General features: G+C 36.1%; 1 protein-coding gene across 7 annotated transcripts in view; it reads left to right on the top strand.

Annotated features, from left to right (window-relative positions):
* LOC150103134 (uncharacterized) overlaps positions 1–24,079 on the top strand; it is a 297,815-nt gene that overhangs the window by 144,144 nt on the left and 129,592 nt on the right. For all 7 annotated transcript variants that reach the window (XM_090397967.1, XM_090397972.1, XM_090397966.1 and 4 more), the window contains exon 8: positions 6,959–7,118. In XM_090397967.1, coding sequence (XP_090254093.1) covers positions 6,959–7,118 — 160 coding nt within the window. The remainder of the gene's footprint in view (positions 1–6,958; positions 7,119–24,079) is intronic.

Here is a 24,079-nt window from a genome sequence, read left to right as displayed (position 1 = left end):
GAGAAAATGGACAGAACGCTACACAAATACAACATCAAAACCACCTTTAAACCCACGACAAAATTAAGACGCCTACTCAGTTCTTCCAAGGATCCTCTGCTATACCTAGCCCACCCATGGGTTTACAAAATACAATGCACATGTAACATACCATACGTAGGGGAAACAGGGCAAACCATCCCAATCAGGAAGGATGAACACAAACGACGCATAAAATACCTCCATTTTTGAAAAACCGGCCTTTCTGACCACGCACTCCAAACATACCACAGAATTGATTGGAAAGGTACCAAATCCCTGCACCGCATCAAAACCTGGTTCGAGTGGAAATTCAAGGAAGCATTTGAAATGCTCAAAGATGATCCGAATCTGAATAAAAATGATGGTCTAACCATTCCAATAATGTAGAGGATCCATCTGCAACCTTCATAGCAACCACAAAGAAAAATCTCAATACAAGAAGACTTGGTGAAGTGTTTTTTTTTTTTTTTTTTTTTTCCTGAACATTTAATAGCAACCTTACTGTACAAATCCAGAAGATAATCATAATATAACAATATGAACTGTATAATTCCAGAAGAATCCTAGTACATGAGGACTTGAGCAGAGTTTAATGGGTTTTTTTTTTTAATCACTAGAGGGCAGGCTAAGAAAAAAAGATTAGTTAACAACGTAGATGTAATTTACCTGTATAGAGTGCAACAGCATGTAGCTTGGTTCTTATACACGTTTCCTTCTGATGATGACCTCAATACAGGGGTCGAAACATAAAGTTATTATTTTATTATTAATCAGTAAAATAATTTTTTCAACACGTGTGTTTTGTGTCCCTAAATTCATAAATATGAATTATATCAACAAAACCAAGCAACATTAAGAATTGAAAACTCAGTGTCCCTTGCATTCCAATTTGAAAAAGGTTCAAGACAAGGATGCATACTCTCACCATTACTATTCAACCTACAGCAAAACTGTAATGAAAAGATCTCTAGAAAAGTGGAATGGAGGCATTAAATTAGGTGGCCGAACAATCACTAACCTACAATACGCAGATGACACAGTGATAATAGCAAAAAATGAACAGGAATTAAAATCCATCCTAAATCAATTAGAATGGAAAAGCTTAAGTCATGGTTTACGAATAAATCGAGACAAAACCAAAATAATGATTTTAAACAATGCAGAAGAGAAGATGTAGAAGGAATTGAAATTGTCGACAATTTCAATTACCTTGGAGTGATGATAACAAAAAAAATGGATGTAAAAAAGAGATAAGAAGAAGAACAGCACTAGCTAAGAAAGCGATGACCAATTTAACTAAGATCTGGAAAGACAGGCACATCTCCAAAAAGACTAAAATTAAGCTTGTAGAAACCTTTGTTTATTTGATCTTTCTTTATGTTTCTGAATCTTGGACAATGACAAGATAATAGAAGAAGAATTGAGGAGTTTGAGCTCTGGTGCTGGAGAAGATTGTTAAGAGTGTCTTCGACAGAAAAACGAACAAAAAAGTATCCTAGAAGAACTGAATATCCACACAAGACGGATAAACATAATTAACAAGAGAATACTGCAATATTTGGACACACGTAGAAGGGAAGGCCTGTAAAAAAAAAAAAAAAAAAAAAAAAAAAAAAAAAAAAAAAAAACCAGGGTAAGCCATGTGGGAAAAGAAAGAGGAAAAACACCCTGCAGGTGGATTGATCAAGAATCACTGAATTTAAACTAGAACAAGCAATAAGAGAGAAAGAAATGGCAAAGCATCATCTGGAAGATCACGAGTCCTCAGGCATGAGGAGATCCAAGAGAGAGAGCATCAGACTTGAACATTAAATCTGCTGCTCTCTACGAGAGCGTGATTATAATTGATGCCTTAGCTTGGATCTGAGAAAACTTAGTATAATCCATTGTTTTTGTCATGGTCTGCTAAACAAGACCAGTCATAATTATAGCAATATTTATCTGAACTAGGATTTACTCCTCAGTAAATCCTAGTTTGGCAACAATAAGACTGTTTGCATGCATTCGTATGGTACCTTGTACAGTTGTACTTCATTGTTTAGATTCATTGTGTGAAGTTTAAATGTTGGTGTTTAAATTGTTTGGAATAGCTCTGCTATCTTTTATAAGGCATCCCAAACTATACTGGAATAGATTTGCTCAAATCTGTTTGTTGCAGGGGGGGGGGTAGATTAAAAATCATCATCATCAATACCACCAAAACAACCCTGTTTTATTTCATCTTTGATTACAACTGCAGATATACAGACTGGTCTGTAATTGGAAACTTCTGTTTTCAAACCATGCTTGTGGAGAGGTATTATTTTTCCACTCCTTAGGAACCTTCCCAACTACAAGACATTTCTTTAATAGATAATGTTGGCTAACTCTTTTGCACATTATTTAAAAATACATCATCCATTCCCACAGCCTTATTAACATCTAACCCAAGCAACATTAGATATGCTACTTGCCCAACTAATTTGTCTAAACATTTCACAATCTACTCTCCACATTTCCTTCCCTATAACAGCATCCTATTATATTAGATATATTATTCTATTGATCTCATCTTTCATCTTTAATTCTCTTAATCCTTCCCTCCCTTCTACATGTTGCACAGCATCATTCTCACCATTACGATGTATATTAATGAAGTGTTTGTTAAATAATTCCACAGTATCAACCTACCATAATTATTTTCCCTCTTGTTTGTCACATAGTAAAAAAATTCCCTTGGATTAGCTTTGACCTGACTGCCAACCTCCTCTCACATTCTACTTTTCCTTCTTTAATCATGCTTGTTACTTTTCTGGTCTGCACTTTATATTCTTCATGCACCTGTTCACTGCAAGCTGTCTTGTACTTCTTCCATAACAACTAATTTTGTAACACTGCTTGCTTGATTTAACCATTCATCCATCTCACTCATACTATATTTATTCATTTAATCTTGGTATGTAGTTATGCATTGCTTGTGTTAAATACTGCCTTATCATTTCCCATGCACTGTCAACATCTTTTCTACATAATTCATCTATCCAATGTGTTGATGCTAGTTAACTATGGAGCTTCTGATAATCGCCCTGCATTTTAGTTCCACATAGACCTTCTTGATAGCAACTTTTTCCTGTTTTGACTACCTTCCAAACCAACACCTCATGATCATTTTCACCAACAGATGGTAGTGTTGATACCTCATTCACAACCACATCCTGTGAGGATATCACCAAATCCAACACAGATAAACCTTGTGTTGCTTCCATCACATGCAAGATAACTAATTTGTCTAAACATTTCACAATCTCTCCACATTCCCTGGCCTACAACAGCATCCTATTAGACATATTATTCTGTTTATCTCTTCACACCAAACAGCTTCAAAATTTTCACACTTACTATTATGTTCTACTTTGACTCTTGAAGGACACAATTCCTCTGCTACCATGAACAATATATCCCCCTCCTCTCTTCATCTTCCTATCCTTTCATAAAATTCTATATCCTACCATTTCAAGTCCTGACAGTGTATCATCCTCAGTCAAGCAAGTTTTGTTTATGCCTGTTATCTTTGTGCATACTATTCAGTCAATGCTACAAACTCAGCCCCTTTATTTCTGATACTCCATACATTAATATACAAGCATAATTCTCCACCCTTTGAGGCCATCCCATCAATACTATCACTCTTTACTCTCTCTCTCTCTGCTATACACTTCTCTCATCATTCTGATCATCCCCTGATCCTGACTCTGATTTTCATTTGTATTCCTATCATCCCTACATTTTGCACTGCCTTACTTTGCTGTGCTATAATTATTTTCTTACCTTTGTCTCCATTCTCTTCCTATCCTTCTACAACCTGTTTCTTAACCTCTCTCTCACTCTCTGACTGATAGTGATACTAATTTCATATGAACTCTGTGTACTCTTATTAAAACAGCATTCGCTCTAAATGACCAACACCAAACCCATTTAAGTGCATCCCATCAGCTTGGAACCCTTCTAACTTCCCTTCGAATTCATTCCATACATTCACAAATTGAACACTTACCGTCTGACACAATTCAGCCATCTTGTTGTTCAGTATTATTGCTCTCCTCTTCAGTTCACTGCTGTCATATCTGAGCAGCAAATTAACCACTTTCCCAATGATATGGTATTTTTACTTCACTTTGCAAATGGATCGGCAGCTTCCTCTCCACTCATTCATTGTAGGCCATGATGGATCATTTCCTTTCACCAGATTGTTCAGTTAATGGTGATGCACTCTAGGATTCAGTACTGTTGCCTACACACTTCCTTTCATACATCAGCGATCTTCTCTCCCTGATATTTGGTCCTATTCATTGCTTTACTGATGACAGCCATTCCTCTTTTTCATTTTCAAAACCTTGTAGTGCTCATGTAACTTACACTTCAAGGTCTTCTTTAACCAATACCTTAAACACTTATCTCTTTCCTTTTCTCAAGTAGGACAAAGACAACCTGGTGAATTTTAATACCACCAAAACAATCCTGTCTCATTTCCAAGAATAAAGACCACGTGTCTCTCTCTCTGTCACTTTTGACAATATTCCTCTTGCCAACAAAGTGAGAGGAATATTGTTAACTTTTGGGTTAACAATATTCCTCTGGCATATGCATGTCATGTCCATAGTCTTTTCAGCACACAAAAAAAAAGCTTGCTATTCTTTTATGTTCCTAACAGTACTTCTCTCCTGCTGAGCTGGCCATTACCATTCATCTGCTTACATGCAAACACAAATGGCTGTGATTCAGTCAGCATCAATATATATAGTTCAACACCAAACTCATTGAACTAACTTGTCATCCTCTGTCTTCATTTTCTACACCTCTGCTCTTTAGCAGTTTTCCTCATACTTCATCCCTCATTGATTACAACCTTCAGGTCTTCAAAAAAACGCATCGGTCTATTCTTCCTTCTACCCACATATGTCATGTGATGTATATTCAGATTTCTGAATATACATCACATTTCTGGTATGTGTGTGTAACTTTTTTTTAAGATACATGAACACAGTTAAGGAAAACTGCTTGAAATTGGTTGAATAATATTGCCGATCTGATTGGCCAAATGGTTAGTATATTCACTCTCCAGCCAAAAGGCTGCAGTTCAAATCCTGCTGTGGGCAGATGTTTGTGATTATCTGTGAAAATGCTGGTGGTGGTGGGCAGTAGATGGCATTGGTGTAGATGATGCAGTTCACTGTAGAGAGAGTTGTAGAGTAGGTGTCCTTCCTCAATGAGTTTGGATTTCTTGGAGGTGTCAAGTATTCTCTGAAATCAGTAATGATGTGATGTGATGTGACTTGTAGAGTTTGTTTGGGTGTGAAGGAGGTGCTTCTTCCCCTCCCACCTTTCACTTTAGTCAGGTTACATGGAATTTCTCAGGAAAGCATAAATAGAACTATATTCTAAATTTGAGCTTACTTGAATGCAGCCTATAGAGGTATCTGAAAAGGAGAGGAAAAGTTTTCTGGCTATTTTTATTTATTTTTTTAGCATGCCCCAGTTCCTTCTTTAATTGGTATTTAAGGTTTCAAATTTTGCATGCTTTGCTTATAGAATACTTTCATTGATTAAAGTGGCAGACCTATACTATTCATCTTGAAACCAGTTATAGCAGTTGGAATTTGGGATCTGATAGTTGTAATAAGCAAGAAAATAGTTATAGATAACTCTTTTCTTGTTTCATAAATAGTTATAGATAACTATTTTTGGAATCATGTCTGTGACAACTACACAGACTTAAAGAAGTCTATGTAGTTATATCTTTTAAAAAATACATTGATGTTAAAAGCCATAGCACATGCATGATGCCATAACCCATTTTCTTATACTTTAGATTAGATATAAATTTGTTTTGGCATATTCACAAGCTTCATTATATTCCATCTTTCAAGTATAGAATTATTAGTTCAAATCACATTGCCAGTGGATTAGATTGAAACCAAAATTAAACTTCTTGGATATCCTAAATTCCAAAGTGGTGTTAAGTTCCTAGCAAAGTAGTAGTAAATGATAAGATTGAAACAAAAATGAACTCATCAAATGCAGCATCAAAAAATGACTCATTTTTGTAAAGATATCAATTATGAATAAAATCTCTAGTCACTCATTCCTGGAATAACTTTCCTGGATAGACAGACAACAAATAAATCGAATGGACAACAGCAGACTACCAAAAATGTTATACAGATATAAAATAAATGGAAAAAGAAGAATCGCAAGACCAAGAAAGAGGTGGCATGAGACCAGAACAGGCCACCTGCACTAAAATCCATGTTAGAAAGAAGACGGACAACTATGCATTGAATTCAATGCGTAGAAAGAAGACAGACAACTATGCATTGAATTCAATGCATAGTTGTCTGTCTTCTTCCTAACATGGATTTTAGTCCAGGTGGCCTGTTCTGGTCTCATGCCACCTCTTTCTTGGTCTTGCGATTCTTCTTTTTCCATTTATTTTATATCTGTATAACATTTTTGGTAGTCTGCTGTTGTCCATTCGATTTATTTGAGGTTTCAACTATGCATTGAAAATACTTCAAACAAAATTATTCAGTGATGCATCCATATTGATCATGTATCACAGCTGTCTTGATTAAAAAAAAAAGAAAAAAAAAAAAGGAGGGGGTATTTTCTCATGTCTGGAATAGTATAATCATTGTTCCAGACATGAGTAATTGAGGCTATAGAGAAATAAAATCATGGAAGGCTTCACCTGTGTTTTCTGGATAGCCCTGTGTTCTGCTGATGATATCAGGGCAGCAATTTTAGATGGAATCAGATATCTCCATGTGATTAAAATTCATTCCACAGTTTTGGATATAAGCACATGTGACCTATAATTATTAGGATCAGAATTTTGGTTTCTAAAAGATTTTACGCTTAAAAGTTTGAAATACTTTTTTTTTTTTCCATCCCTTCATAGGTGAGAGATAGTGATAACTCTAGTCTTGGCGTATATTTTTGGAAGACAACATTCAGGCCACCTCCTCTCATGTCATCAGGACCTACTTTAAGTGTAATATTTAAAGCCAGAGGTGGATACGTGATGTCACAGTTTAGGGCCGAATATACATTTGTGTCATGTAAGTATCCTCTTGCTCATCTGTATCAAGTTTGGTATAGAATATCTTAAAGAATCCAAACAGGTTAGAAACAGAGCATTTGGAATGGATTTTTGCAATAGTATATATTCCAGTGGTTAGTAAACTCGTTCATTAATTTTATATATTTACTGACAAATTTTCACACTAAAAGATTTCAGTAATTAAGAAAGAAAAAGATTCAATCTTCCTATTTAGACTTGTGCTGTTTTATTTTTTTATATACTGTATATATATATATACAGGGTGTTCGGGATAAATTTGACAGTTTCGTAAGGAAAAAGAAAATCTTCTTTGTATCTATTAAATTTAATGAATTGACAAAAAAACATTACAGGCAGAGTTAATTACAATACTATCAACAAGATTTACTCAAAATAACCACCATTAGCATCGATCACAGCTTCAATTCTGCTTCGGAACCTCGAACAAGCTGATGCTACAGTCTCCCTGGGAAGGGCCGCAAAAACTGTTTTAATTTTATCCATTAACTGGGCTTTTGTATTACTGGAAGTGCGATTGGTGTCTTTTTCAACTGCGCCCCATACAAAATAATCCATGGGGTTAAGGTCTGGGGAGTTTGGAGGCCAAACATTTGGACTGGTGAAGTCGTAGAAATTTTCAGACAACCATTTTTGACTTTTCCCAGAGGTGTGGCAAGGGGCCGAATCCTGCTGCCATACATACGGCCTACCATTGGCTACCCTTGTTATCCAGGGCTTGACTACAGTTAGCAACTCCACGAACAAAGCCCGAATTCCAATGCCAGGGTTCTTCAACACCTGTTCCTGCAGATTTGCGAGGAATTCTGCTGTACGAACGCAATCAGATCGTCTGCTAGGGATCTTTCTTCTTGCTACATCCTCGTAGTCACCATTGCAAGTCTCTAGTTCATGCCTGATTGTTTTTACTGTATTCAGGGAGCATTGGGCAGCAGTCGTAATATCCTTATTTTGATGGCGGGCACGAATCATCATGATACAAGTTATTCTCTTCCATGATTCAGGTGGGTTCCAGCTATCCATCCTTTCTGACATCTTGTATATGAATGAAGAAGGGTCCAAACTTTTAAATGAAGAGAAGTGTGTGTTAATACATGTAACTTACGGAAAAATATAATTAATTATAAATATGTCAAATTTATCCCGAACACCCTGTATATATATATATATATATATATATATATCGCTTTGTGAAGGGTAGATCATGTCTCAGTAACCTGCTCAAGTTTTATAACAAGGTGACGGCTGAACTGCATAAGGGTTAATGGGTTTACAGTGATACTGCTGGACCTGGCAAAGGCATTTGACAGGATACCACATGGAATTCTAATCGTAAACTACAACATATGGGAATGGATATAGGGTTGGTGAGATGGATAGGAGGGTGGTTGATGGAGAGATGTCAAAGAGTAGTTTATTCAGGAGTAGAGTCCAAAAGATGGCCTGTGACTGGTGGTGTGCCGCAGGGTTCTGTTCTTGGACCACTGCTGTTTAATCTGTTCATTAACGATATAGGGAAGGATCTAAGAGGAACAGTTCATTTGTTCGCTGATGATGCAAAGTTGGGTAGGGCAATAGTGAATGCAGAAGCTGTCAAAATCTTGCAGGATGACTTGGATAGATTGGAGTTCTGGGCTGAGGAGAATGGATGTCAATTTAATGTGACAAAATGTAAGGTTATGCATTTTGGGGTGAAAAGATTAGCAGCAGTATACCACATTGGTGGAACTATACTCCAGGAGATTGATGAGGCCAGGGACTTGGGAGTGTTGGTGGATAGGGAGATGAAGTTTGGGGGGGGGGGGGGCTACATTGCAAAAATAGCTAAATCAGCTCCTCAACTCACTTGGTTGTTGAAAAATACTTGACGAGCAGAGACAAGCAAGTTATTGTACCTCTGTACCGAGCCTTAATAAGACCTCATCTCGACTACTGTGCCCAGATTTGATCACCTAGGTTCCTTCTTGATGGGGAGGAGGTGGAGAGGATCCAGAGGTGAGTGACTAAGATGATCGCAAGTCTATGGAATGAACCATATGAGAACAGGTTAAAGATTTGTGGGTTGCAGAAATTAGTTGATAGGCAGAAAAGAGGAGATATGATTGAAACATTCAAATTGCTAAAGGGTTTCCATAGGATAAATTCAGAGGATATTTGTGAGATCAGGACTGGTGGTGGAAGAACTAGGGGACACCTATGGACGCTGGGCAAGAGTGTGGTTAGCAGGGGTGTTAGAGCTGGGTTCTTTACTTTTAGAGTGGTAAATGAGTGGAATAAGCTGCCAGTCTGTTGTGGGTGCTATGACTGTGAGTGAGTTCAAGGCAAGGTACTGATAGATACTGTGAGAATGTTGTATAGTTGTGTGGACATGATGTTTAGAGCCTCCCTCGATGAGTCTAAGGACTCCCTGGAGTCGCCTGTAATAATAATGATTCAAATAGAATGTGGTATCTGCAACCTTCCAAACCATATTGCTAACAATATCAGACTGGATGTAGTTGGTGTTCTCACCAAAGCAAGACCACCAAAAACCAACATATTCAAAGATGAATATAAAGCTCTACAAGAAATGAAGAAAAACAAAGAAATAGTAATCACCGAAGCAGATAAGGGAAATGCCACTGTGGTTCTCAACCAAACGGACTACACAGGTAAGCTTAATGCTTTATTGTTAGATTGGGCTACCTACCTCCCTATTGAGTATAATCCCAGCAGCTCCCAAATTAGAACACTCCAAAGGCTCCTTAAGAAGGTCACTTCTTGGCCTGTGGAAGTTACCAACAAACTAAAACCTTTTAACTCTAGAACCCCCCCCCCGAATATATGGACTTCCAAAAATACATAAACAAAATGTGCCATTACGTCCCATAGTAGATGGCATTGATTTCGCTACATACAAATTAACCAAACATTTAGCCAAAGTGCTCACACACTATACTGGCAACACACCATCACACATGAAAAAAAAAAAAAACTCAACCCACTTCAAAGCCAGTACTTCATTACGTCAAAACTGATATAATGGTCAGTTTTGACATCTTCCTATTCACAAATGTCCCACTCAAGGAAACCTTAGAGCTCATCTAAGCCAAATTTCCTCCCGATATCTCAGCCCTATTTCAGTTCACAATGAACTCAGGCTATTTCATTTGGCAAGGAAAATTCTACAAACAGATAGAAGAGACAGCCATGGGTTCACCACTCTCCCCTACCCCTGGCCAACTTCTTTATGGAGACTTTTGAAGAGAAAGCCTTAAACTCTGCCCCACAAAAACCCAATGTTTGGCTTTGCTATGTTGATGATGTGTTTGCTATTTGGTCACATGGCTCGGATACACTCTGCTCCTTAACACACTTAAACATCCAACACCCCAGAAAGAGGAAAACAACAGTGTCTCTCTTTCCTAGACACTCGAACCACTTGCTAGTCTGATTGATCCTTGGTATTCTCGGTTTACAGAAAACCCACCCATATAGGCAGATACATTCACAAACAATATGGGGTTAAAAACACTATATGACAGGGCAAATTTAATCTGTTCAGATGATGATGCCCTAACCACTGAACTAAGCCACATCCTTAATACTTTCTTAGCCAATGGATACAACCCCCCCAAAAAATATTAAAACCAGATAACCCCCCCTCCCCCCAATATAGCCCGCTAGGGGGCACCACTCTAGGAACAATAGCAGTAGTTTCTCTCTTCTGCCTCATTTGCTTTTTGTAGTGCCTGGGGGCACATGTCATAGTTGTATGTTCCCATTAAAGATGGCAATGTGACATCGCCGAAATATATGAAGTATTTATTAAAGTTTCTTTTAATTAATATTCCAGTATACGTTGTAAATTCCTTAAATAAGTTAATAGTCATGTGTTACCAACTTATTAGTCTTTCTACAAGAAAAAGTTGTTTAATATTCTAGTAATTTAAAATTATACTACAGGAGGAGAGTGTGTTTCAGCTACTGAGTACTCTGGATGTCAGTAAAGCTTTGGGACTGGATGGTATTTCACCACGAGTTTTGAGAGAATGTGCTAGGAAACTGACAGCGCCTTTAACCTGGCTTTTCAATGAAAGTCTGCGTGAAAGGTGCCCAGGGAATGGAAGGAAGGCAAGATAGTGCCATTGCATAAGGGTGGTAACAGACTGGAAGTGTCTAATTATAGGCCAGTCTGTGTGTCATCGGTAGTTAAGATCTTGGAGAAAGTAGTGAGGGACCATATACAGCGTTGGGCAGATGAGGGTAATGTTATCTGTGAGAGTCAACATGGATTTGTGAAAGGACGCTCTTGTTTTAGCAATATGCTAGCCTTTTATAGGAAAGTTACAAGAACATTAGATGAGGGAAAGGCATATACTGCAATTTTCTTAGACTTAGCGAAGGCATTTGACAGGATGCCACATGATAAGCTGATATTTAAGTTGGAGCACATGGGTCTGGATGTCAGATTGGTCAACTGGATTCAGGATTGGCTGTCTGATAGTTATCAGAGAGTTGTGTATGGTGGAGCAGTTTCAAGGAGGCAGAGGGTTACAAGTGGGGTCCCACAGGGCCCAGTACTAGGAGCTATATTGTTTTACTTTTATATCAATGACATTGCCAGTGGACTGCAAGGGGATATTCAGTTGTTTGCAGATGATGCAAAGCTGGGAAGGATTATTAGTAATAGTGCAGATGTAGTAGCCCTGCAAGAGGATTTGAATAAGCTAGATAGATGGGCAAATGAATGGGGTTGTCAGTTTAATGCAGCAAAATGTAAGGTCTTGAGGTTTGGGAAACATCGATGGGATGCTGCATAATATGGGAGGAGTTATACTGGAGGAAGTAGGGGAGACGAGATCTGAGGGTTGATGATTGATAGAAACCTGAAATTTAGGGGACATATTGCAAAGGTGGTGAAGGTAACACACAGGATTGCTGCAATTATGAGAAGGGCACTGTCCTGCAGAGATAAAATGGTTATCATTCCGTTGTATAAGTCTCTGATCAGACCACACTTAGACTATTGTTCTCAGATTTGGTCCCCAGGATTTGAAGGGGATAAATTAACTGTGGAAAGGGTACAACGGCAGATAACAAAGATGGTTTCAGGACTGTACCATGTTAGTTATGAGGATCGGCTGAGGGAATGTGGACTGCAGAGTTTGGTGGATAGAAGGAGAGGTGATATGATTGAGACTTTTAAACTGTTGAGAGGTGGTTACAGGGTTGACACTGGGGAGTTCTTTCGCTTGGTTGAACAGTGGGAAGGAGTGATTACAAGAGGCCATCCCCAGAAGTTACGAAAGGAAACTGTGAGCAAGAGGGTGAGGAGTGGTTTCTTTGTGTGGAGGGTGGTTGAACCGTGGAATGCATTGCCTGATGGAGTGGTGAGAGCGAGAATGGTCAATGAGTTTAAGGAGTGGTATGATAGACTTTGTGTTTCTTAAGGGGGGACCTCCCCCTCGATGAATCTTGACAGACTTTATGTTCTTAGGAAGGACCTTCCGCGAAGAGTCTTTTGACTCCATGGAGGCCTGAATAATAATAATATTGTGAAATAGTTAGCAAATATGCATAAAAGTGAATGCACTAGTTAGGAGTCGGATTGAATAGTACTTTGTATTAGTAACAAGGCTTATCCGGTTTATCTTGCTTTGCCAATTGCAGGAAATCACATTTAATCCAATCTCTGATAATTTGACATACCTTTTTAAATCAAAAATGGATCCTAACTTTCTCTTACCACTGCTACTGAATATAATTTTGTATGGTTTCATTTAATTGTCATCATCATCATCAAATTCCTGCCATGTACCCTCAAGGGATGTACAGGATATGATAGTACTACATGAAAAAAATTACATCATTACTAACTTCCTATCTACAGTTTTCCTCCAAATCAGTCTGTTACTTGTCAAGACTACAACATTATCAGATCTTATATTTCTATCGTCTAAGGCACTTTGTACTGTATCAGTCAACCTATATCTTGGTCTTCCTCTGGGTCGTTTTGCTGCCAACCTGGCAGAGAACACTTGTTTTGCTAATCTTTCCTCACCCATTCTGTTTAAGTGACCATACCACCTGAGATTAGCTCTACTAACGCATTCCCGAATGCTGACAATGTCAAGTTTTTTCCTAATATCCTCGTTTTTAATATGATATTGCCATTGATGCCATCTGTTCACACCTATAATCTTTCTCAGGACTCTCATATCTGCGGTCTCTAGTCTTTGGTCAAGTGTTTTACTTCTGACCCAGCTCTCAGATCCATAAGTTAAAACTGGTTTGAACACTATCTTGTATACAGCTAATTCTCTCTTATTCCAAATGAATTTATTCAATTGACTTCCCGCCATACCAGCTTTGCTGATTCTGTTGTCTATTTCTATATTTAATTTACCATCTTCAGTAAAAATCGTGCCTAAGTAGCTGAAATGTTTCACTTGTTCCACAGGTTCTCCATTCAACACAGGTTCTCCATTCAACACAGTTAACATTTTCAATGATTCTGCCTATTTTCATTGTCTTTGTCTTTTTATTGCTGACCTTCATACCATATCTATTACAACAGCTATTCAATTTAGTCAGAGAATCTTGCAGACTTGTAGTGGATTTTAGAAGTATAACATCATCCGCATTTATGCAGATGATGTTATACTTCTAAAGAGCTGACATTAACATCTCCAATTTTGATATCATGTTTAATACCACCTTCCTTCATAATGTGATCCATATAGATAATGAATAACAGAGGGGATAATGTACATCCTTGTCTCACACCAGATTTAACATTAAACCATCTCCCTGTACTTCTTTCAATTCTAACTGCTGACTTACAACTCAAATAAAGACTAAGTATTGCTTGATATAATGCCCCATTGACACCATATAACTGCAGCGTATTGAATAGCTTCTCTCTTGGCGCCTTGTCATATGACTTTTCCAAATCGACAAAACTTAAATACAGATCTCTGTTATATTCCCATGCTTTCTCGACTATTTGTCGTAAGGTGAAGATCTGATCCTGACAGCCTCTATTTGGCCTGAATCCAGCTTATTCTTCACCAAGCTTTTCTTCCACAATTCTTCTCAACCGTTTCTCAATTGTACTTGCATAGATCTTGCCAGGAACACTCAGTAGGGAAATACCTATGTAATTCTCACATTCAGCTTTATTTCCCTTTTTATACATGGGTACTATGAGAGCTCTACTCCAATTATCGGGAAATCTCCATTTCTGGTCGAATATCATCTACTCCTGATGCCTTTCCACATTTCAAGCCTTTGATGGCTTTTTCTACTTCAAGTATGTATATATATTCCTGACTGCATGCCTGGTCAGTGTTTTTTACCACTCTGCTGTCATCACTGCTTGTTTCATTTAGCAGTTTTTCAAAGTAATTACTCCATACTTCAAGGATATCTTTTTCTCCTGTTTTCATGTCACCTTTATCATCTCTAACTCCTTTTATAACACTCTTTCCTCCATTCCTAAGCTTCTTCAACAACCTCCAGAATATTTTGCCACCTTCTTGATATTTATTTTCTATATTCTTGCCAAAGTCCTCCCATGACTTTTGTTTAGCTAGTTTTACACAGTGTTTAGCATTCTTGCATTTGTCTCTATATTCTCTAAGAGCGCAAGCTGACTTATTTGACAGGAACTTTTGATATGCTTTCTTCTTTTCCCTCACTCCCTCTTTAACTTCCTGTCCACCAGGGAGTTCTGATTTTTTTATCCTTGCAGGCAACCTCACCACATGCTTCTCTGGCAGAATCAATCAATGTTTTCTTCAGAGTTTGCGACTGAATCTCCAAGGTTTGATTCCTGTTCTCAAACTCTTTCATTTTTTCTTCAATAAGCTTTGTGTATTTTAGTCTGCAGTTCACATCTGAGAGCTGCTCAACTTTTATTTGCTTTAAAACTTTCTTAAATGTTATTCTTTTCAATATGAAATTCAATTTTATCCTGCTCAAGACTAAATAGTGATCACTTCCAATTTCAAATCTTCTGTATACTCTGGTGTCCTGCACCATGGAGAAAACATCACTATCACCAATAACATAGTCAATGAGACTTTTCTTATTCCTAGCCTCTTCTCTCCATGTGAATTTGTGCACATTTTTATGTTGGAACATGGTGTTAGTAATAACCAGTCCATGTCCTGAGCAGAAATCCAACAGATATTTGCCATTATTGTTAGCTTTGCACTTTTCTCCAAATTTTCCCAAAATATTTTTGTATGTCTGACAATCATTTCTTACTCTGCTATTTAGATCCTCAACAAGGATCAACTTTTCCTTTTTCATTGTGTCAGTTGCTTTTTCTAAAGCCTCAAAAAAATTCCTCCACTTCTATCTTAGTAGAACCTTCTGTGGGACCATAGGCACAAATAAGTATCATTGTCCAGTTCCCCATTCTCATATTTGCCCACATTACTCTACTTGAGACTGACTGCCATTCAAGAAGATTAGCCTCGTATTTTGTGTTGAATACTATGGCTACTCCTTCTTTTCCTTGATTGATGGAAATCGTGGAAATTTCCTTGATTGATCATTTAATTGTCCGATTTTTAATTCAAATGAAAAATGCATCTTTGATCATTTAGTTTAGATTAAATTAGCTTACAGCTGCTCTGGAAACAATTTTTTTTTTCTTAGGTATTTAATTTTATCTTCTAAAACATTTTCTCTTTTCAAATAGTGATCTTAAACTAAATTTTCAACACCATGTAATTTTCAGCACAAATAGTACAAACCGAATGGCTACATCACTCCTATAAAATCTGAAAAGTAAGTTCAGTAAGCTGCATGAGAATATCATCATATACTATATATAGTACTTTAAAATGTTTTTATTTTCAGTTTATTTTAATTACTAATTGAAACGAAATGCAGTCTCGTTAACTATTTAATTTCATAAATAAAATAAGTCTGCTACCACCTTTATTCCCCTAAGGAAGTAGGCAATTGTTTTAACCTCGACTTTTTTCATGATCAATGATCAGTCAGTCTCTGTCCATAGTACTATCACTGATAACCAAAGACCATCAGTGATCTTGAGTCATCTGGGAAGGAGAGTACAGCAGACTAGTGCTAATATCTTGTCCTTAAGAATATGTTATTGTCTAAAATGGCAAGTTCTAGTGTTTTCTTGTTGTTGCAAATTTCTAGGATAAAATTATTATTAGGGATTTAATTCAATGGCAAATTATGAAGTAATTTTTTTCTATACAATGTACACATGTAATAACTGGTTATACATTCAGCATTCTTGTCGGCTACGTCTTTTGTTATACTACATACTTCCAATACCCTGCTTTGTCTTTGTTTCTTCTTTACTTAACTGTTGTTAATGGTCGGTTGTCTTAACTATGGACTGCTGCCATCTACTTATTTCTACTATATCTTATCTCCCACGCTCTATAGTCTAACAAATTTATTTGTTTAATGACTGTGCCAGTTAGACTATATATTGAGTGCAAGAGTATAAGATCCAAACCAAAGACAAAGCAGATATCGTTCGTATTTGCTGCTTAAATTTATTCTTACTTTAAACTAGTCATGGCATAAATATAAATCATATAAACTTCTCTTATGCAGGTTCGAATTTTTTTAGGATAGTGCATTGTCAGAATCAGTTCAATGTGTTGTTTACAAACCATTTAAGTCTAAAGGCATATTTACAGAATGATACAGTATATAAACAGTCATTACAATTTTCTTATTAATCTCAATTCTTCCTATTTTAAGCTTCAATTCCAAGAGCTAATTTACAATATAGCATAACATTACTTTATTATAAGACATACCTTGGTTAATCCTAATTTACCATTGCTATACAATATCTCATAAACATAGACACGTAACATACAATCTTGTTCAGTGTTACAACTATTTACAATATTTGTTCAGCAGACAGTTTTTCACATTAACCTTTTGTTCGCACATAAGTCGTCTTCTTGTCTTTCTTTCTTCTTGCTGACTCGTTCCTGTTTTCCCGCTAAATTTCTTTCTTGTTAGAGTAGCTGACTATGTCTTTCCTTATTGGAACTGTAACATACTGGCAAAATACAGCTGCTTCCTTTTATGAAGACTCAACACAAATCCCTCACATGGCAGTAATCTAGGCAGAAGACAAACGATACTTATCTTTCAGTTCCCAATGATGAGTTTTGTGTGATGGTGATCTCAGGTAAGAGAAGGCTTAGAGAATCCTAAGATAAAATTCCTTTCTGGTGAGCTGCCTTATATAAAGCTGGACTTCCGTTGTGCACATGCCTGCATTTCGCAAAATTGGTCACGTATTTACCTTCGGACATGCCGATGTCATTCTTCGCACATCTTTGAAGCTCTTTATCTATGGTAACTATGGTCCCGTATTGACCTCTGGCATCATTCTTTGCGGGTCTTTGGAATTTTCCATTTATGACAATTCTCAGAAATCTTCACTAGTTGTAGCATAAAAATGTGGCACATGACGTCATCAAATAATGCTAATTACTTATTAGCCTTATTTGATGACGTTATGTGCCACATCATTTTTAAAAGGCTGAATACATTAATATTACGGAAAATATAATTTCAGTCAAAATTTAACTATTTTCTGAGTGCATTCTCCTAAATTAAAAAAACATGAACTTATGTTCGGTCCATTAAATGTTTTTGATGGACCGAACATAAGTTACAAAGTCACTTACCATGAGAGATTTTACACACAGGTGGTTTAATTCTACACAATGTACATGCCCAATATAAATAATGTAGAGTGCCCCCCCCATTCCTCTGGCAAGGAACTATATACAATATTACAGCAGTGAGACTCTTTTCATAAAAATATCTACTAATTTATTAATGAATTCCTGTAAATTTCTTATTATGTGGGCATTTATGTTGCTCACTTTTCAAAAAATGCTTATTTAAAAAAATATTTCTAGACATCCATCATGTTTGCATGCTACAAAAATAGTGAATACTACAAGTGATGCCGTAATGCTATGAGGAGTGATAAAAATTTTAAATTGCCATTTTGAAGAGGTAAATAGAACATTACACAAAGCAATACTTGGCCTATATTTAAGTGGTAAGTAAGCAATCAGAATTGAAAGAAATACAAGATGGTTTGTTGTAAAATCAGGTTTAAAACACAATATCTCCACTGTTCATCTTATTCATCATCTGTATAGATTGTGTTAATGAAAGAAGGTGGCATTAAACTGCTATTAGAATTGGAGATATTAAACTTAGCTCTTTGTTTTATGTAGATGATATTGTGCTCCTGAACACATCCATTGCAAGTCTCCAGGGTTCTCTAACTAAGTTGAATACCAGCTGTAAGAAATTTTGCATGAAAATTAACAATAAAAAGACCAAAAACTGTGAAAATAGGCAGGAGCATAGAATACTTTAGCTTCATTCTCAATGGAGAAGCTATAGAACAAGTAAAATATTTCGGCTATTTAGACACAGTTTTTAGTGAAGATGGCAATTTAAATTCTGGAAAGAGACAACAGAATAAGCAAAGCTGGTATGGTGGAGAGCCATTTGAATAAATTTATATAGAATAAGATAGAAATTAGCCAAAATGCTAAACTAACAGTATACAAGACAGTTTTTTTCAAACTAGTTTTAAGTTATGGATCTGAGAGTTGGGTTAGAAATAAAACACTTGATCAAAGACTAGGTATCACGAATATCAGAGTTTGAGAAAAATTAGGCACTTGGACAGGTGGTATCAATGGCAGAATCAAATGAAGACATTAGAAAGGAATTTGACATTGTTAGCATTCAAGAATGTGTGAGCAGGGATAATCTAAGGTGGTATAGTCACGTAAACAGAATAAAAGAAGAAACATTAGTAAAATAGGTGTTTGATGTTAGGATAGCAGGAAAAGGACTGAAGAAGGCCAAGGTCTAGATGGATTGATTCAAAATTGCCTTAGAAGAACAAAATATTAGATCCAACAATATTGGAGTGTTGATAAGTAATAGACTAATTTGGAGTAAAATTGTTGATAGAAAATTAATAATAAGATTAACTTTAATCATTTAGTGCTGTTATAGCCTGAACATACCTTGAGGGTACATATCAGGAAATTGATGATTTCAAAGTCTGTCATAGTAGGTTGCATTTCTGTAGTTATTCATTGCCATTATTTTTGAGAAACAAATGGCACACAGTGAAACTATCAAAATCAAAGAAGCATGTGTACGGTAAATAAGGATAAACTGAAAGAGTGAAGAAATTTTGCTATTTTATGTTTATTTCAGTTGAATGATATCATGAACTCAGTTGGATCTCATCAGTTGAAAATCTATTGGGAATAGTAAGGAATGGAAAAGAAGTAGAACTAGAAGAATTTAGATTATGTTGACATAATTAGTGATAGGAGATGAATGGCTTCCAGTTTTAAGTAGTGTGATATGGATCATTTTGAAAATAAGAAATTAGATGCAAGACGTTTGTGTCTGTGGTCTCATAGAAGGTTCTAGTATAAAATAGAGGAATGTTTGGTGCTATCATTTGGAGGCACCTGGCAAAGAGAAAGGAAAAGCTGGTTCTTGTTAAACATAAGTATAGTAGAAAATTAATACTAGATACGTTTTGGGATAATTTGGAGAAAAGAGCAAAACTAATAAACCATGTTCTAACATAAAAATGTATACAAATTCGCATTGAGAATTCAGTTTGACTGTGTTATTGTTAATAGTGATATCTTGATTCTGGTTCAGGATAAGAATTATGTATGTGATATGTATGGAAGTGATTACTATTTAGTTTTGAGCAGGATAAAAATAAGTATCCCCCTCCTCCCAAAAAATTGCATGAAAACTTTTAAAGAATTGTAGTTAAATAAATTGCAGAGGTAAACTGTAGACTCAAGCCTACAGATATTATTACCAGTCATACCGTGTTTACTTGAATTGTTGTGTCCCTATTTACGATTATTAAACTTTCCTTTTCTCCTTTCCAGTGAATCTCTATATTTTCTTTAATCAAAACTTAACTATGCACGAGATATTACAAAATTCAAATATTTAAGCTTTTTCTCCCCTTTGTGTCCTTAATATTTATATTATACTGTGCCTTTCAGGACATTTAGTTTAAGATACATAATTTGAAAACAAGGAGCAAAATACAAAAATATGTCTGAGCATGAAACTATTAAGCAGTCGTGACCCTCTATCTCGTAACTTAACACATTAATTTTCTGCGTGATTAGGTTCGTACTTTTTTCAAGTGGTGCATTAGGCAGCAATTTCAGACAACTGTATTATTAGTGAACAAAAGTTTATTTCAAATCTCAAACATGGTACAATTCAATTTCTATTATATAAAACACAATTCAGTACTAAGAATAAAATTTACAAAATTACACAAGCAAAATACAACTATTAGGGCAAAATCCTATATGGGAATTTGCAATCATGCCGTCATAACAGACGGCATGATTGCGAAAAATTGCAAATAGTTATACATATAAATATACACATAATCATGGAACAAATTAACACTTTACTTAACCTTATACTAGTCAGAATGCTCTATATTGCTATAATACCATGGACATTAATGTTTATTTTCAGTTTACCTTATCTAACTTACAAAACAATATAGGTTAAACTATCCTTTGGCTATACCCATACATTTGACCTTTAAGACACTCTCATATGAGATACCATGCGCATACATAAATCTCTAGCACATGAATGCTTATCAAATAATATATACTAGTTTACTCTCATTCTACTCTGATTTGTACTAAAGTCCTAGTATATCTTCGACTGTCCAGTAATTAACAATGATTGCAACTATATGCGATTTCAATTGATACAAGATTTTACAGTACCTTTCTTGGACGAACCCTGGTTTTCACGATCTATACCTTTCGTGCTTGAATTAAGGACACACACACACAGGATCTTCTATTCTATCACTATGGAACTCATCACGTGGGCACTGACTTCTTTATGGATTTTCTTTCCCTCAATACGAGTACTGGATGATGAGATACATAGACAAATTCTTCCTTGTAACTATACGGCATTCCTCGTCTCTTGCAATAGGAATACGGGATCGAATTCCCACACACTTTGTTTCCTTGTTGCTTCGGACGGAGATAACTCCTACGCCGTCACTCAGGAAAACCGTGTTACCTATACGAAAATTTCGTGAAGAAACTCTGAGAAAAAAAAGCTGTGTGTGTGTGGGTTCCTAACCCTTTTATCTGCATGCCACCTATTGGCACCTTCAATCCCCCCCCCCCCCCCACTGGAGTCGATTTCACTCACCAATTAAAGTCATGTTTTTCTGCCCAAAACATGCTACGGTTCCTTGCACGCGACTCTCACGTGACAATGTCTCACTTTGGGAGTTGACCTTGAGCGATCGTCATTTGTTTTAAGCTAGCCTTTATACTAAATTAATCCCCTTTTTAGAATTTACTTGAATATTTTAATCTCCTTTTTTCAAGTGTTAAACTAGCCTCTCACATGCAAATTCTTATCTCTAATCTTCTTTTGTCTTACTTAACCTATTTTTTTCCATATCCCTTTTTTTTTTTTTTTTTGTAATAAGAATCCCTTTTTTATTATTTAGTTAAACAATTTCTGCTATAATTAATTTTCTTGGATGCAAGCATATTTTCTGTCTTTTTAAATATCTTGTATTAGCCTACTTACGTAGGATTTTATATTTTTATTTTCTTGTCACACCATGATAACTGAAATTTTTACATTCTTTGTTATCAGGGTGTAACAGAATATAACTTGCACTTTTTTTCCCCAAAATTAAAGCTAAAAATTCGTAGTGCAAGATATATGTGGGGATTTTTGGAAACTAAAGTTTTCAGGTAAAAACTGAAAATGGGCATGACTTACCAAGAATCTCCTATTCGCTATCGCTACTTCTTGCCTCGAGAGCAGTTTCCTTGTGTGTGTCATCAAAGTCATCTACCAAAATAGCGTCATCTTCTTTCCCATTATTTCAAGCAAAAATTACCAGCAATTTACAAGACTTGAGATATGTAATGAACAGTCCTTCACAAATGACTAATGAGAAGTGAAAGCAGAACGTGAAACAGACAGCAATGGTAGGCCAGTAGAGAGAGAGCAGCTATGAAGATGTGCTAATCGATGCGGTGTTAAAGGATCATGCAACCAACAACAAAGGGAAGCCAAGAATTGTTAAGTTGAAATGCTAATTATCTTCAACTGAATTTCATAATATCTGCAACTGTCATAACAACATTCACTATATATTTCTTAGTTTTAACATGTTCACGATAGGGTGGTGTTTTGTCTGCTTATCATTCTGATAGAACTTCTCATTACCGTTTGTCTAGCACTTCAGCTTTGTGCAGGTGGGCTCAACTCACACATAGTTTCAACCCTTCAGTTGAATTTTATTGCTGTTTGTTTGCATGCCTCTTCTGCTTCAAGCTGATTTGCGGTAGAATTTTATTTGAAGTTAGCCTTTGATCTGTCTTAATGACATCGAAAATGTAATCAAACACCCAATTTCATGTAAATAAAAAATTGGACAATAGTTTTTTTTAGTTAGATACTGTTTGCCGGTGCAACATATGGTTTTGCTTGAATCTATATGGTATAGTTTCTATGGGAGGGGATATGCAATTCATTAGTTAGTGCCGTTTTTAACCCAGTTGTCTCTAATTTCACTATTTGTTGAGAAATATATTAGATTGCAAATGTCTCTGTACCTTATTCAGTGATACAATAAAATTGCTTGTTTTTCTTGCATCTGCAGTATAATGGCTGTTAGGAATTGGTGTTGTTTACCACGGGGTAAACAACACAAGTTATATCGCCCAGGCATGAACATGTTTAAACTTTTATTCGTCTGTGAGTTATATGCAAAAACTTTATTAATTATATTTTTTTTGTAAAGTAAAATCAGGGGTGCGAGTTATATTAGAGTAAATACAGTACTCATCAGGGGAGGGGGACACTTATCACCCACATCAGCTGTCTTTCTTTTCTTTTTTTAATTCACTTGCATTCATCACCTCCAAAGGCAAGCTATTTCATTCATACACTTCTCTATTAGAGAGAAATCTAGCTCTTGCCTCTTTTTTTTTTTTTTAACTGCATTCATTCTCAACTTCCATAGTTGCCTTCTCATCTGCTACCTCTTCCTCTCCATAAAATGAAAAATTCCATCTACTGGTATTTTGACTTTCAGAAGTTTGTAGGTCTCTGTCATATCATCTTTCTCCTGTTTGCTAGTCAATTTATGTTCTGCAATCCCATTATCAACACTCATTTCGCCCTTTTCACTGTATCTGCATTACCTCGTAAACCAGGAGACCAGATTTGTGCACAGTAGACCAGGTGATGTTTGAACAATTCTTTGTTAGAGACAAAATGAAGTTCTTATCCTTAATATTGCCAATGTTTCAGCTGTGCAATTATACTCAGAGTTGCATTTACAGCCTTTTCTATATGACTTTGATTTATCTCAAACTTCAAGATCCCTAGCCTGTTCAGTTTCTTGTAACATAATCCCACCAGTATAATATGCTATGGTATGATCACAGCAAAGTGTGTTACTTTACTCACATTGAAGTGACAGAGGCTTAAGTTATTATTATTATTATTACACCCTCCATGGAGTTTGCAGACTCATCGTAGGACGTTCATTCAGCTGACAACATATACAGTGGTATCTCGCTAATCCAAACCTCTTTAGTCCGAACCCTCCAGTAATCCAAACTGCAATTTGAAAATATGAAAAATACAAAAAAAAGTTGTATTTATTACGTGTTATTATTTTGCTTCCAAACTGTATTCCATTGTTGCAACCAATAGATCAGAACATAATACGATCCGTTAAATTAAAAGATCGTAAAGACCTGCTTTTAAATGCAATTTCCCAAAATTATGACATTACCACATCAATAAAAAATATAAATTTTAAGGATGTAGCATTCT

The sequence above is a fragment of the Typopeltis vanoorti genome, chromosome 9 (assembly GCF_054136105.1).
Source record: "Typopeltis vanoorti isolate ZY-2024b chromosome 9, IOZ_Tvanoo_1.0, whole genome shotgun sequence".
Classification (NCBI taxonomy): domain Eukaryota; kingdom Metazoa; phylum Arthropoda; class Arachnida; order Uropygi; family Thelyphonidae; genus Typopeltis; species Typopeltis vanoorti.
This window is presented reverse-complemented; position numbering and strand designations above follow the sequence as displayed.